General features: G+C 43.7%; 1 protein-coding gene across 15 annotated transcripts in view; it reads right to left on the bottom strand.

Moving 5' to 3' along the window:
* HTT (huntingtin) overlaps window positions 1-16,113 on the bottom strand; it is a 137,239-nt gene that overhangs the window by 109,577 nt on the left and 11,549 nt on the right. For 12 of the 15 annotated variants that reach the window (XR_012331826.1, XR_012331825.1, XR_004526584.2 and 9 more), the window contains exons 2-5: window positions 14,033-14,116; window positions 6,055-6,175; window positions 1,575-1,634; window positions 1,117-1,196 (exon numbers count right to left, since the gene is read on the bottom strand). Coding sequence is in view for 10 of the 15 variants with exons in the window: in XM_073804773.1 (XP_073660874.1) it covers window positions 1,117-1,196; window positions 1,575-1,634; window positions 6,055-6,175; window positions 14,033-14,116 (345 nt within the window). In the remaining 5 variants the exon portion in view is untranslated. Of the gene's footprint in view, window positions 1-728; window positions 927-1,116; window positions 1,197-1,574; window positions 1,635-6,054; window positions 6,176-14,032; window positions 14,117-15,632; window positions 15,758-16,113 lie in introns of those variants that run through there. The other 3 variants (XM_073804770.1, XM_033856576.2, XM_033856577.2) reach the window with 3 other exon arrangements.

Below are 16,113 nucleotides of genomic sequence, written 5' to 3'. Positions count from 1 at the left end.
GGCAGCAAGCAGGTGCACCCCTGGGACTGTACAGGGAGGGAGGCGGGCCCTTCTAAGGATGACCCAAGGGAAAACAAACCAGACATTAGAAGGAAGACATGCCCAACTTTTCAAAGTCAGGCCAATGAGTCAACGGAGTGTCTGAGGTGACGGGGGCCACTGGGGGCCAGATCTCCCTGGGCCTTGGTAAGGAGTCTGGATTTATCTGAACAGCTCTGGGAAATGAGTAAAGAGTTTAAGTAAAGGAATGACATGACCCAATCATAGTTTTTTAAGGTCACTTTGGCTTCTACGTGGAGAACTAGGGATGTGTTGCTTTAGAAATATAACAAAGTTTTCAAAACAAGGATAGTAAAAGAAAAAGGTTATATAAAAAGAAATGTCCTTAGTGACTGTATGTGTGCAATCATGTAAGACCTTATTACAGTCAGGCTCAGTGGAACGGATCACTGTTTCATAGTAAAAGAGAGGGTTTCTGCCACTCCACCAGTTCCTCGGGGACAGAGCCAAGGGCTCCATGGATGTCAGCACGTCTTGCCAGTGAAGGAGAGAAGGAAGGAGTTGAAAACTGTGGCCCTTCTTTTGTTTTTCAATCCATTAAGATACAATTGGTTCAATCAGTCAAAACTTTATTCACAGTTTAACACTCATATTTTTAACCCACATAATAGACAAAGGCATAGTTTTCTATAATCCCTAGAGTAAGCAACAATGAGGTAGTACTCAACCTTCAACCACCTGGCAAGTATCTTTTCGGCAAGTACCACGTGTAGACGCCGTTATCAGTGTTGGGCTGCAGCAGGGACCAGACAGGGATGCCCCCACTGTCCTGAGACGTACATCTCCTACAGCTCTCGGGGGAGGGTGGGATAGAAAACGAACAAGCACGCTGATGAAGTGTGCGACAGTATTCCTGAGGGTCGTAAGTTTTACGCAGGAAAAGGATCAGGACAACCTGTACTGCAGCTGGAGAGGCAGAGGTGGGCAGCTTCAGACAGAGTGGACAGGGAAGACCTTCAGAGAAATGACATTTGAGCCAAGATGGCAAGAATCCACCGCAGCTGGCCCCCCACCCAAAATAATAATAATAGTAATAACCCAGAGTGTCCACTTTACCTGCATTTCTGAGGCCGAACGAGGTGAGCCAGCTCGGCAAACCTCCACAGGGCAGCGCGCAGGCTCCGAGGAGCGCCGTTCTGAGGGATTTAAGAAGCAGCGTGTTACATTGAAGAGTCGCCGACACGAGTCACCAAGAGGACTTCAAATAAACAAAAGCATTTTTTTCATTGCTAATTTCTATTTTTAGAGAAAAGGCCATTTAAATGTGTAACTACTTTTGTAATGTTAAGGTCTAATGGGAGGCAATTATAAAGATATTTTTTAAAACTACCATGTTAGTTCCCATCCCATCTAATAAATAATGAGGAGCAACCTTTTGAAGAAAAGTAAAACAATAAAGTCTACTTTACCAAACAGCATTTATTTCCTTATCAAATAAAAGATAAAATTTCACATACACTGCTCAACACAGTGAATCAGTAGCACTTTTTCAATGATGGAAAACAAAAGCCTACCTTTTTAATTTCCTTATAGAGTTCCAACTGTAACCTCGGAAGATTAGAATCCATCAAAGCCTACAACAAAATACAAGAGATTTGTTCACGGAAGACACATTCTACTAGCAATTCTAAAGAAAGCGAAAAGGCAGCTAAAATTTCAATTTGGGGGCAAAGTAGAATATAATAGCAACTAAACTAAGAACCTATTCTTTAAGAAAGAAGCATATGTATGCAGGAAGTTACCAAACAGACTAGATACAGGTCATTCACTTTAATTTTAAAAATGGAAGGAAAAAATTTAACTTTCATTACAATCAAATGCTACACAGTATCAAAATTAAATGGTAGATAGTTCAAACTCATTCTAAAGCTCTTACATTCAATTAAAGCACATTCTGTTGGACGATCCAACACTAGCAATGCCCTGGAGTCTGCAGGGCCAGCAGGGCGGTGGGTGGACATCCCAGATCAGAGCCCCTAGCTCTGGCGTGGGAATACTCCTCTCCACGCAGAAGCCCAAGTCCTTTCCAAAGGTCTGGTCCACCAGTGATGCACGGGTGCTCCCCAGGGAGCAGCAACGCTCCGAACCTGCTGGAACCATAGGCTCCTCAGAGCCATTTCTTGACCCTTCTGCTCACTTATGGGCTAAAACAAAAGATGGCCACACAGCCAATTTCAACCCAGTAAGAATGGTTGATGGCAACCACCGCCAGTGACACAAAGTCCCCGTTGGAGGCGGCTTCTCAAGACAGAAAGGAGAGACTTCTGTGCCCTGCTCTCGGCCATGGGAACCCTATCTTCCAAAACAGTATTGCCAATGTCTCGTCCACAAGAAGAGCAGAAAGACGTAACCAAGCCTCCACAGAAAATCCCTCCTCCTTTCCTAAGATGTACAGCATGTGATGTCTATAAACCAAGCTGGTCTTAGTAAAACTCACGGAGGTTCAGCAAGTTTGAGAATCAAACCAGGGTCACTTTCTGGGAGGTTCCAAATAATGTCTCAGAAATTTTAAAATCCTAATTCTGCTGTTTCAGCGTGTACTGAAATTCCTTAAATGAGCACACCAAAATGGACAAACATATATTAAAGCACTACTTTGCCAATAAAACCAGAAGGCATATCAAAGTTTTGTTTTACTTTATAAATGTTTTATAAACTGATACCAAACCTATTTTATTACAGGAGGAACGTAAACCCCAAGGCCCTGGAACAGCACTGAACGGGCCCTCGCAGTCATGGGTGATGGGAAGGTGCCATCTGACCCCTCCCGGCTCCTGACCCCACCTTCACACTGAGGCGAACACACACAGAGCCAAGTCCAGCCCATCACGGCCCCCTGTGCCTCAGAGGCCGCCCTGGTTCAAGGCCCCCATCGCTCCTGCCCGGGTTACTCAGCCTCTCGCAGGGATTCTGGGTGCACAGTCTTTTTCCACTCCAAGGCAGGCTACACGGCATCCGCAGGCTACTCTTCCTAAATAAAGCACTCCTCTGACCAGGTTAAAGATCTTCACGAGTTCTTCCTCTTCATCCTCTACCAGATGAAGTACAAACCCCTTGAATGGATCCTCAACACCTCCCATTCTCTGCTAGCACACACGTTCACCCTCCTAGGTGGGTCTGCAGGGGTTAAGACGGTCCTGATCTCCTCACTCACCTAACAGCCACCACCTCCAGGAAGCCTTCTCTGCCTCGCCAGACAGAAATCACATCCACTTCCTGACCGCCACGATGAGTTGCCAGCATGTCTCGGAACTTACAGCACGCATTAAGCCATTCCTGTACAAACGTGCTTCCCCCTCCCCAAGACTGTAAATTATCTGAAGGCAGGAGCATGCTGTCAGCTGAAGCACATCCCCAGTGCATTTGCTACACAAGTGAAAAGCAGAGCATGCCCCATTTTCTTGGGTCCTCATCCTAAGCATATAATGATACTCTGAAAAACAGAAGGCGCAAGTCCAGGACCTGACTCCTAAGCGACCATCCATGCGTTCCTCTCCACCCCTGACACCCGGGCCTAATGCCATCCAAGTTCTCCCGAGCCTGTCCTTCCTCTGCCACCGTGAGAGCACATCAGCCAGACGCTGACCCCATCCCCAGCCTGCTGGCCTTGAAGACCTGCGCATCTGAGGAAGCAGACATCAGAGCACAGCCAAAGCCCAGAATGTCCGACTTTAAGCAGAAAGAAGAGGTTCTGAGAGACTGACCTCGTCTTACGCTCAGGGGCGCAACATGAGAAGTTGGAACCTCTGCACTGGGAGGCCAAAACAAGGCAGAGGAAATAGGAAGGCGGTAGGGAGGTGGCCAGGAAGAGAAGCCAGCACCTAGAGCTCTGACCAGGCCATGGCCCAAGCCCCCAGACACACACACCGGGCTAGTTGGACGGCAGTTACAGGAGCAGGTCTCTCTCTGCAGCACGTGCCTCCAGGTAAAATGACCACCTTCTTTGTTTGTGTGTTTGGGGCCATATTGTCCTCTCTCCCCTCCTCACCTGTTCTTGTCATGGCCAAGGCAACCTGTGGTGACTTCTTTAGGTTTCCTGATTCTGAGGATCAGAGTTCAAGAATTGAAATATCAGAAAAAGCCTAGCCTGGTCCTGCCAGTGGGAATAAAAAAAAGCAGCAAGGATGTTGAGGCCTAGAGAAAAGCAAGTGTAAGTGAAAAAGTCCACCTCCAAACGTGCTGTGGACCCATCACACCTGAGTGGTACCCACACACTGCCGGGCAGAGAACAAGGTCAAATGGCCGTGGCCACTGCAACACTGCGGGGGTGGGGGGGTGGGGGGGGCGTGTGGAGACGTGAAATGCAGGTGGAGGGAGAAGACCAGGCAACTCCCAATGGAGAAGCCAGAACCCTGTGTCTGCAGGGAAGCTGGCGCCCGAGCATAGACAGCATGGCCCACAGATCCACACGCCAGAAAGCGGGGAGCAGTGGGGCTCTGGCATGCCCCTCGGCCTCTCTGGTTAAGGAAGCAGGAATCTCACTGTAAGAGCGCCCCTTCCCACTCCGAGGCCCAGCAAGGGGCAGGATAACACTAACCCGTCACGCACGTCACTGCACCTGATCCTCACACTCACGCACACCACAAACCCGTGTCCGATTCCCTCTGTGGTTAAGGAGACGGAGGCTCGCAGAATGAAGCACATCTCCCGAAGCTGCTCAGCGAGCGGGCAGCAGAGGCCAGATTCAAGCGCAGGCCTCCTTCACTCCAGAACCTCCCTGTGCCCCACCTCCTTAACGCAGGAGTAAAGGGTGACCGTCTTCCCGAGGAAGCTGGACCCATGACAGAAAAATGAAGGACAATTTCTTGGCCAATGTAAAGTGTGACCACTCTCCAGAGAAAGCCCTTGGGGAGACTCCAAAGAACAGTTTTGGTTTTCAAGATCCTAATAAGGAGGGAAATATTCAACTAGCCTATGTTAGGCTGGAGTTCTTGGCTCATCTGGCCAAGTAAGTATTACTAGGAAGAGAGCCTTCAAGGAAAATGAAAAGATGTGGCCTTATCTCAATTCCATGGGTGGAACTCAAAACAGTAAGGGAAAAATCAGGAAAAACTGGAAAGATCCAATTAGCAGGGCTTCCCTGCAGAGAAGGGAACAAGATACATTTTCTCCTTCACCATTATCAAGAAATCGTTTTTGGAGAAAGCGTCAAGAACTATGTCAGTGAACCTTCCTCAGCACCGGTTAGCCTATGGTGGGAACAATACATAAGCTTAGACACAAAATTCAAAAGGCTCATTCACACACTCAAAGGCGACCTGGAAGAAGGTGCCCGGGGTGGTTGAGGATACAAACTAGGAGAATGGCAGAATGAGAAAAACAAGGATTGTTTTCCAACACCGTAAGAATTATGGAAGAAAGACTTTATCTTCAATGGCAGCAGAAAACAAAAAAAGGGAAAAGTGGATTAAAGCTACAGTGGTCTTGGGTACTAGCTCGGCACCGGGAAGCAGTAAGCGAAGAGGACAGGTGTCCCCCGCCCACTCCTTACCTCACCTACCACCCAGGTAGCTCTGGCTTTCTGGCTTCATCAACCTTTTCTGGGAACTCCTGTCTCTCCAGTCACATCACACTAACTCCAGCGCAGCTACCAGAGAAGGCACGTCTTTACCTGCAAACAGTACTGCCTGACCCAGGTCTTAGGAGACGAAGACACCAAAAGCGGATCCCACTCCCCGTCCCCCTGCCTTTCAAGGTCTCATGGTTTCTCAACAAAGTGATGCTTTCCCCAAGAGCACCCAGTGGCCCCCATCAGCGCCCACCCCTGACCTGTGCCCTGCGCAGGCACGAGGGTAAACCCACTCCCTCTGATGGGGCAGGTGCAGCCGGCACGCTGGCACACAGCAGAGCGCCTCCAAGCCACACGCCATGAATGGAAACATTGCAGATGTCCTAAGGGACTTTGCTACTCAAAACAAAAGAACCCTAAGTCACGGTTTCTTCTCTTAGCTACAACGGTCACAGCTCGTAGAATACCGTCCACAGGGCTCTTACTTTTATGACTTTGTTGAGGCACTCGTCAGCCACCATCCTGACATCTGACTCTGCGTCATCACTGCACAGCAGAAAAAGTTCCATAGCAATGCCCAGAAGTTTCTGAAATTCTGGAGAATTTCTAGGTAAAAAAAGGAGAGAGACTGTCACAGCCAAAAGGAACCTCGGAAGACATGACGACGAAACACAGTGACGTTTCTGGTATCCTATGTGGGATTCTGGAACAGAAAAAGGACATTACATAAAAGTTAAGGCTAACAGTATACCAATATTGAGTGATTCATTGTGGAAATTGCACCACAGTAATGTAAGACGCTAATAATTTGCGTAACTGCATGTGGAGTTTATGGGAACACTCTATACTATCTTTGTAATTGTTCTGTAAATCTAAAACTACTCTAAAATTTAAGAATTACTTATAAATAGAAGTGTACTTGCAAGACAATCTTATTTTGTTTGAGTTTTAGCCAAAAAATCTTAAAAAGACACTGTCTTTGTACGTACTTTAACTCAATTAAAAAAAAAGAAAAAAAGACACGGCTTCAGATACTTAAATCTCAGATAGCCATCTGCCCTCTGCCAACAAGTTACTTCTACTCTTACAATATTCTCAGAACCTAGAAAATCAATATACCAATATAACTCCTTTACTCCTTTTTCATCTTGCTTTCAGTATGTTCCAAACTCAACATGATCATGGTCAGGCTGTGTTCTTGTTGCTCCATCAGTCTCAAGAACTGGAATCTAGGCGATGCTTGTAAATGATTTTTAAGTTTCACTGAGAGAGCCTGTCAGGCAGCTGTGATCCAATGGGCTAAACACAGCCAAGAGAGAGAGACCCATGGCCATGTGCATGAAACTGCCTTCACAGCACAGTGAGGGATGGGCCAGCAGTAATACAGCCCCTGGACAAAGCTGCTATTCTTGAAACATCTCAGTCTAGAGTCCTCTGAAATAAAGGGCCTCCTCCCCACTCTCTCTCTACCTCACAATTCCTACCAAGAGTCAGAAGAGCCAGGAGCCTAAGAGAAAGCAAAGAACCACATTAGCAGTGATCAGCAAACAAGTACGAGCAAGAAAAAAAATGTGCCCCTCAGCGATATTTCAGACCTCATCTCTGTGGAATACTTCTGTGAATAAAGAGGAAAGGTCCCTGGGATGCTGGCACAGCATCCAGGCGCTGCTCAAAGTGGTGCTACGGAAATACAATGTGAGCTACAAGTGCAATTTTATACTTCCTAATAGACACACAAATAAAGAGAAACAGGTAAAATTAATCTTAATAATATATTTCATTTAACCCAATATATCCGAAACATTATTTTAACAAGTAATCAATACGAAAAAATTACTGGGATATATAACAATCTTTTTTAACAGCACATCCCAATTCAAACACAAAATTTTCATCAGAAGTATTTTATTTGTATAGAGACTCCATAAAATTCACAGTTGAAAAAGTAGGTTTACTTAAATAAAACCTGGAGATCTAATGCACAGCTTCGTGATTATAGTCAACAATACTGTATTTTAAACTTCAAAGTTACTAAGAGACTAGATCTTAACCGTTCTCAACACAAAAAAAGAAATGATAATGATGTGACATGATAAAGGTGTTAGCTAACACTACGGCCGTCATAGTGCATTATACAAATGTATCAAACCAACACGTGCACCTCAAACTCAGTGCCATATGCCAATTACATCTCAATTTTTAAAGAAGAAAAAAGTAGGTTTATATACCATTTCTAACCATGCCTAAAAGGTCTCCAATAACTAATCAAATATTGATTTTTAGATTTTAATTTAATAAAATAGGTATAGGGCTAATTAGGTTATCTACTTCTCTTTGAGAGAGCTTTAGAAGTTCATCTTTCAAGAAACTGTCCATTTCATCTAAGTTACTGAAGTTCATAATATTCCTTTACTATCCTTTTAATATTGATACAACCTATATCGATAGTTTGGAGGGGCTAGAGGCGCCGACCCTCCACAAAGTCAAAAACCCGAGTATAAATTATCTGCAGGTTGGAAACCACAGATTCAACCAACCGCGCGTGGTGTAGAACTGCAGCATTTTTTGAAAAAAATCTGCATATAAGTGGACCCATGCAGTTCAAAACCATGTAGTTCAAAGGTCAACTGCATTTCCGTTTCTGCTCTTGCACCCTTTGTGCTAGGGCTGTCATATATTCCACTCCTACGTGTAAACCCCAAAATACATCGTTATTATTTTCGCTGTAAACAATCAAGTATATTTTTGAAAGATTAAAAGTAAGAGGGAAAGTCTTATATTTACCCACTACAGTTACCATTTCCATTGCTCTCCAATCCTTTATGTAGATCCAGACTTCTATCTGGTACCATCTTCCTCCTACCTGAAACACTTTCTTTAGTATTTCTTATAGTAGTTGCCTGCTGGACATAGATGATTTCAGCTTTTGCAAGTCTGAAAAAGTCTTCTTTCACCTTTGTCTTTGAGAAAGAAGTTTCTACAGGGTATAGAATTCTAGGGGTTTTTCCGTTTCAGTACTTCACAGATGATGTTGCACGGACTTCTGGCACTTTCTTTTTCCAGTGAGAAATCCACTGTCAGTCTTACCTTGGTTCACTTTAGGTCTTTTTCATGTCTTATCTCTACTTAACATATTCAATCTTTTCTCTAGCTTCTTGAACTAGAAGAACAGTTACAGTTACTGTTTTAACGTTTCTGTGTACAAATTTTACCACCTGTGCAATTTCTGGGTCAGCTTCAATTGATTTTTTCCACTGTCAATCATGCTTTCCTGCTTCTTTGCATTCCTGATAATTTCTGACCAGATGCCAGACCTTGTAACTTTTATCTTGTTGGGTGTTATGTACTTCTGAATTCCGATAAATATTCTTGAACTTTGCTCTGGAATGCAATTAAGTTACTTTGAAAGAGTGTGATCACCTTGGGTTTTGCTTTTAAGCTTTACTAGGCAGGACTGGAATGACATCTCAGCCTAGGGCTAAGTGAGCCCTGTGGCGAAGGCAAACCCTCCTGAGTAGCCCACCCAACGCCCCAGGAAGGATGGGGTTTTCCACTCTGGCTGGGGGGAACAGGAGCTCTTCCTGCACCTGTCTGAGTTTAGCACCTGTTCCCTCCAATCCCCTCAGGTGGTTCCACCCCCAGCCCCAGGGCACTGAGGGACCCCTGCAGGTCTCGCTGATGGCTCCGTGCAGTTCCCCCCTCTCTGGTATTCTCCCCAATGGGCCCCAGCCACCCTGCCTCCTGAGGCCATCAGCTCTGTCTCCCCATCTCAGCAGCCACTGGGCTCTGCCTGGGTTTCCCCTCCTCACATCCTGGCTGGGAAACTCCCTCCAGGCAGTAACCTGGGGAAGTCATAATGCTCATCGCAGTAGTTTTCCATTTTTCCAGAAATGCCTGATGCCCCGTGCCTTGAAAACCATTGTTACATATATTTTATCCATTATCAATTGCTTTAGGCAGGAAGGTAGATCCTGCCCTTGTCACTCAGCCAGAAGCAAAAATCTTTCGTGATTTTTTAAATTTAATTTTTAACATATTCCTAATATCTTTTCTGGTCACAAATATAAATATCTATAAATCACCTTTTATAAAGTTAGCTAATATTCCTTTCTATAAATGTATCTTAATTCTTCAATTCTGTGGGTAAATCATTATGATTATTTTTAATTTTCTAATGGGATGAATAGCACTGCACATCATCGTACACTTTCCTCAGGATGAACTCCTGAGGTGAAACAGTTAAGTCAAACAGGTAGTGTTTGCCAAACTGCCTTTTAGAAAAGCCGTGTCACCTCCGAAAAACCCTGAATATTTTTTAGTGTTTGGCGCTCTGACAGGTGAAACTGTTCTTATTCGTGTTTTAGTCTCATCCCACTGACCACCAGTGAGTGTGAGCATTGCCTCCACAGGAAGCACAAAGTAAGTGTCAGCCATATGCTCACGGGCCCCACCTCATGTCTTCTTTTCCAAAAGGCCTATTCATAGCCTTTGCCTATTTTCCTATTAGGATGATAGTCTTTTTCTTCATGATTTATAATTGCTCTTTATAGACACTATTAAACCTTTGATATATATGCTGTCAATACTTTCCCCAAGTTGCATTTATGTAATTTCCAGTTTAAAGTGGATTTTGACATACTGAACTATATTCCAGATAAAACATTTTTTTCCTTTATACTGCTAGCATTCCACAGCCTGAGATTCAATGTTCTTTTTATAGTAATGATTTCACTTTTTTGTGTTTAGGTAATTAATCTGGCATTTATGTTTGTTTGCAATATGAAGAAGAAACATAATACCCCCCACTAAATAGTCAAGTGGTTCATCATTTCCATACTAATACAAGATGCTATATGTATCATAAACTCATACACACAGATACACACATACACTTTCCCACTTTCTATTCTATACCTTCTTTAATGTCTAACAGCTATTTTAATTTCATGTACACCAGGTATCACCATATTACTGATGGTTTCAGATTTTCTTTGCAACAGTGATGTATTTATTCTTGCAGATGAACAAGTTCAAAAACATCTCTACTAGAATTTTGATCAAGATCATTTTAAATTTATGGATTAATTTTGAGAAAATTTAACTTTATGATAAAGAAATCTTCCCATGTAGAAAGGGAAGTAGTAATCTGTACCTTTCAGGAAAGTCAATAGCCGTCCTTAAGTAGTTTCTGCACGTCTCTTGTCAATTCCTTGAAATTTAATATGTTGGTGCTACTATGAATTGGCTCTTGAACCACTACATTTTCTAACTGATTTATGCTAATATTGGGGAAATCTATAGATTCCTGTATACTTATTTTTACCCAACCACTTTATCAAGGTACACTTGCTTAGATGAGGGTTCCTAAGTATTCCCAAGAGGATACTGGTAAAAAACAAATCCCCACACTCCACCTGAACAGAAAATGTAGGTGTGCTGGGGAAGAGGGCAGTGAGGTATCTTCGTTACTATATTTTTGACAAATCTTCCGGATGATTTTGATGTTCATGTGTATTTAGGAACCAGTAGGACAGACCACCAACTTGAGAGCTTAGGTAGACTAAGAGTCACAATACACAATGAAGACTTCAGAAGCTGCCACGGAATAACCCCACTGGAGAGAAGGTCAGTGTATCACAGAAGCTGTAAGAACGTACCAGAGGTTAATTACACTCAGGAGAGATAAGAGGAGATACCAGCCATCGAGAAGATTTCATAAATCATTACACGCATATAAAACATCCACTTCAGCTCTACACTCCAAAATTCCTAAAAAGTATGGAGAGTATCTTAAAACAAACTTGTTCTTTGATCTGACGGGACCAGAAACAACCTCTCTGGGTCCAAAAAATATCCTATTCATATGCTGCTGTGTAGAACAAGCAGTATAATGACTATCAGCATTACTCCATACAAACATAATAGACATACGAATGTAAAAACTATTATCAGCCACTACTGTGATTTAAGACGGCAAACTGAACCACAAATCAGTCTTAACACATCTCAACATACTTTACTACCAATGTGTGAATCTAAGCCAACATCCCATCAATTCCATTGGGAACTGTCAAGAAACAAACCAAGTATAATGCATGAAGCACTAAGACTGGAAGAGATCTATTTCCTGGGTCCATAAGCTTTCAAAGTGAGGTGTTACTCCCTGAGACCCGGATGCTGGGGGTCAGGTGAGCACAGCAGTGCTACAGCAGCAGCAGGCACCAGGGGCCTGTCGGGCATTTACCGTCATTTCATACAAAAGTAATGACAGTTTGTAGGACAATGTGCGTCACGACGGGATGTATTTCTGGCTCTCAGCAGCTAAAGAACACATCTATGTAGCTCTCGACAGTGTTTCACGGGTGTCGCTTCATCCCACAAGAACCCTTATAAATTGGGTTCACATTTCATAGATGAGGCAACAGTGGCTCCAAGAAGTTAAACTTATCTAAAACCATCTGGCTTATAAGGAGTGGATATAGAATTCAAGCTTTTTTCCCCCCTACTTTTATCTTAGTATTGTTTTCTAAGCTATGCTAACAATAGTATGCTAACTTAGAATTTTTATATTTTTATTCTCAGCACATATTCTCATTTGTCACTTCATTTCTTCCCACAATATTTCTACAAATTAGATAGAAACAGAAATCATCCACTGTCCTTCACAAACTGAATGAGTTCAACTAAAATGAAATACTCTATTGTGAAACTGCTTTGAAAGTATGAAATACAAAAGCAAGGTGCCACTAAAATTAAATGAATCACCAAATTTCTGTCAGTACTAAAATCAAGATTATTATTCTCAGAGCTTTTTCTAACAGATTATAAAGAGCTCTTTCCAACAGGAGAATAACATGAATGATTTATTCCAAAGGAAAGAAAAGCCAAGAGAGAAGTACTTCACACATGCCCATGTGGGTAACAGAATTCTGAAATCATAAGTAAATCTGTTTCCTACTCAGCCATCAGAAACAGGCTTAAAATATTTACCATCCACAGCTACTATGAACAATCAATGGTCAGAAAAACCGACAGTTCAAAGTAAAGAGAACGAGAAGAATTAGCAACGAAGCTACACAGAAGGTGCTGCTAGTTCAGCAAAGAGGAACAATCGAGCCAGGGAAGCAGACCTCCAGTCAATGCCCGTGATCCCACTGGTCCCAGAGCCTTAATGAGCAGGCAGCAGCCATGGGGGGAGCACGTGCACTCCCACAGTGTCGGACGAGGGCAAAGTGCTGAAGAAAAGCAAACAAAAGACCACGAGAGTGCATTTATGTCAAACCTAATCTCCCAATTCATCCCACCCCTCACCCGTGTCCACACGTCCGTTGTCTACATCTGCATCTCTATTCCTGCCCTGCAAGTAGGTTCATCTGTGCCATTTTTCTAGATTCCACATATATGCATTAATATACGATATTTGTTTTTCTCTTTCTGACTTCACTCTGTATGACAGACTCTAGGTCCATCCACATCTCTACAAATGACCCAATTTCCTTCCGTTTTATGGCTGAGTAATATTCCATCATATACATATACACCACATCTTCTTTATCCATTCATCTGTCGATGGACATTTAGGCTGTTTCCATGTCCTGGCTATCGTAGATAGTGCTGCAGTGAACATAGGGGTACCATGTGTAAAACACATAGCTAGTGGTGGGGCTTCCCTGGTGAGGCAGTGGTTAAGAATCCACCTGCCAATGCAGGGGACACAGGTTCAATCGCTGGTCCAGAGATCCCACATGCCACGGAGCAACTAAGCCCGTGCACCACAACTACTGAGCCCGCGTGCCACAACTACTGAAGCCCACGCACCCTAGAGCCCGTGCTCTGCAACAAGAGAAGCCACCTCAATGAGAAGCCTGTGCATCGCAACGAAGAGTATAGCCCCCGCTCGCCACAGCTAGAGAAAACCCACGAGCAGCAACAAAGACCCAACGCAGCCAAAAATAAATAAATAAACAAATTTATTCTTTTAAAAATAGATAGCTAATGGGAACATGCTATAAAGCACAGGGAGCTCAGCTCGGTGCTCTGTGATGACCTAAATGGGTGGGATGGGGGTGGGAAGGGAGGTCCGAGAGGGAGGGGATATATGTATACATATAGCTGATTCACTTCATTGTACAGCACAAACTAACACAACATTGTAAAGCAATTATACTCCAATTAAAAAAAAAGACCACTATAATTAGACAGGCTCTTGTTGTTCCAAATACCGCAATAAGTAAAATATAAACATGTTCAATTATCATAATGGTTACAATGATACTATGTAAGATTATGGAAACATTACTCATTACAGTGTCTGGACATCCTCCACATATGTAGCCAGAAGTATGGGGAAGGGGGTCCTGTAAAGGTTTTAAAACAATTGGGGAGACAAAGAATATTCTAGCCCATTAAGAATGAAAATACAGAAATTTTAAATTTTCACTAGGAAGTTCAAAGTGCAGTTACCTGAGAGACTGTGCCACTATGTTTTCACATATTGTCAGACAATGATTCACACGGTCTTTCTTGGTGGCTGAGAGTTCTTTCTTTCTAAAAGGAAAAAAAAGAGTAAAGGAAGTTTGCATGTGTTGTGTTATCCGCTCCATCTATTTCTACAAGGCATTCATTCATTCAGTAGTGCTTCCTGACTCCTAGAAGTAAACCACCCATTCCTGCTGGGGGCAGGGTGGCTCTGAGGTCAGGGAAGAGGGGATGAGCCTAACCCAGGGTTCCCTACAGGACAGGGCTCCATAGAAAAGTCAAGCGGTGTTACTAACGCACCTGCTTTCTCTACTTTAGAGAGAAGGAGAAACTGCAGTGCAAACAGCGCTCACCCAAGATCACATGGATGGACGGAGTGTGCAATTCAATGAAACACAAGGATGTCAATACAATACTCTACATACCAAGCTGCTGCCACTTCTCAAAGTCTTATTTACTGACTACAGTCAGCATACCACACAGACCTCACACTCTTAGGTGTAAAATAACGTTCAGACAATGGCTAACTGCTTCTATATCCCCAAATGGCTAGAAACAAGCCCCCTGCCCAGACACTTCTCAAAAGCCTCCTAGTAAGACTTCTCAGCCCAAGAAAAAGGAGACAAACAGCCTGGTCAAGAAGATCAGATAAAAGGTGCTTGCTTCCCACCCAAACCTATGACTTGAGATGTCTCTGAGGTAGGCACCACAGAAATAAGGTAGAGAGGGTCAATCCAAAGAGGAAGCCAAAAAATAACTCAGGCTTGATAACTACATCCAAAAAGAATCTGAGTGTTAGCAGGTCACCAGTACATGGTACTAACTAGAAACACCTAAACCAGAAGACTACTAAGTTTTAGAGGGAATTCTAGTACCAAAGAAATTTAAAAACTAACCAACAAACCTATTTAATCCCTAATGCAACCTCAGTTTCCAACAAGTACACCTGAAGGAACAGGCTCTTACAATTATGCAAATCCACGAAAGACACACCCTCCAAAAGGCACTACAGATGTGGCCAGGGAAGAAAATGGACAAGGAAGAGTCTCCAAAGGGGAAAGTCAGGGTCCAAAATGAAGGACAGACAGAGCCTGAATGAGAAGACAAGCCCAAGGCATGCGGAGAGGGGCTTCCCGATGACTGGTCAGTAAGAGTCCATCACCACGTGGACTGGTGACTGTGTGTCTCCCACTGGTCTCTTTCCTAAAAGAGACTCTTACTGATAAGCTATGTTGCGGACTGCTAGTCCCCCACCAAAATGCCAGCCTTCCCTTCTCGGACACACGCCTCCTGGTTAGAAGCTCCACAGCCTAGCTTCCCTGCAGTCGGGGATAGACAGGTGACTTAGTTCTCACAGATGAAACGGGAACAGAAGTAGCAGGTGGAGCTTCTGCCTTGCTGGCTTGCCCTGGGCATCCCCCTTTTAGTTCCCTCCGACTGGAACAAACATTCCTAACACCCAGTTTTTGATTATACAGATAAAGACAACAAGAAGGCTGCAGAGCAACAGGATGGAAGGAGCCTGAGTCCCAAGTGACCACAAGAGGCAGAGGCCCCTCACCACCCACCCTCATGAGTCACTCACTTCAAAAACACTGTGATGGAAACAACCCAAATGTCCCAGTGGATGGATAAATGACGCAGCCCAATGACGGAACACTGCTTGGCAGTAAAAAGCAGCAAACCACTGATTCACACAAGGATGAATCTCAACGTATCAGCTTCAAGATACATAAGTATAATTCCATTTATGCCACGTTCTGGAAGACACAAAACCAGGGGAACATAAGGTGATCAGTAATTTCCAGGGGCCTGGTGGAGGAGCGGGGAGTTGACGGCAAAGAGGTCCGAGGCGGGGGAATCTTTGGGAGGTGATGGCACTGTTCTAAATCTTGACTGTGGCAGTAGTTACACAGCTTTCTGCAACTGTCAAAATTCACTGATCTGCACATTAAAAAGGGTACATTTTACTATATGTATGTATGTGTGTGTGTATATAGATAAAATACCTCAATTTAAAGAAGAAAGCGCTATGAGAATTTAAATGCTCTCTTCTTTGAGCCACC

The sequence above is a fragment of the Tursiops truncatus genome, chromosome 5, assembly GCF_011762595.2.
Source record: "Tursiops truncatus isolate mTurTru1 chromosome 5, mTurTru1.mat.Y, whole genome shotgun sequence".
In the NCBI taxonomy this organism is placed as follows: Eukaryota; Metazoa; Chordata; class Mammalia; order Artiodactyla; family Delphinidae; genus Tursiops; species Tursiops truncatus.
Note: the sequence above shows the minus strand (reverse complement) of the source record. Positions and strands in the feature narration are given on the sequence as shown.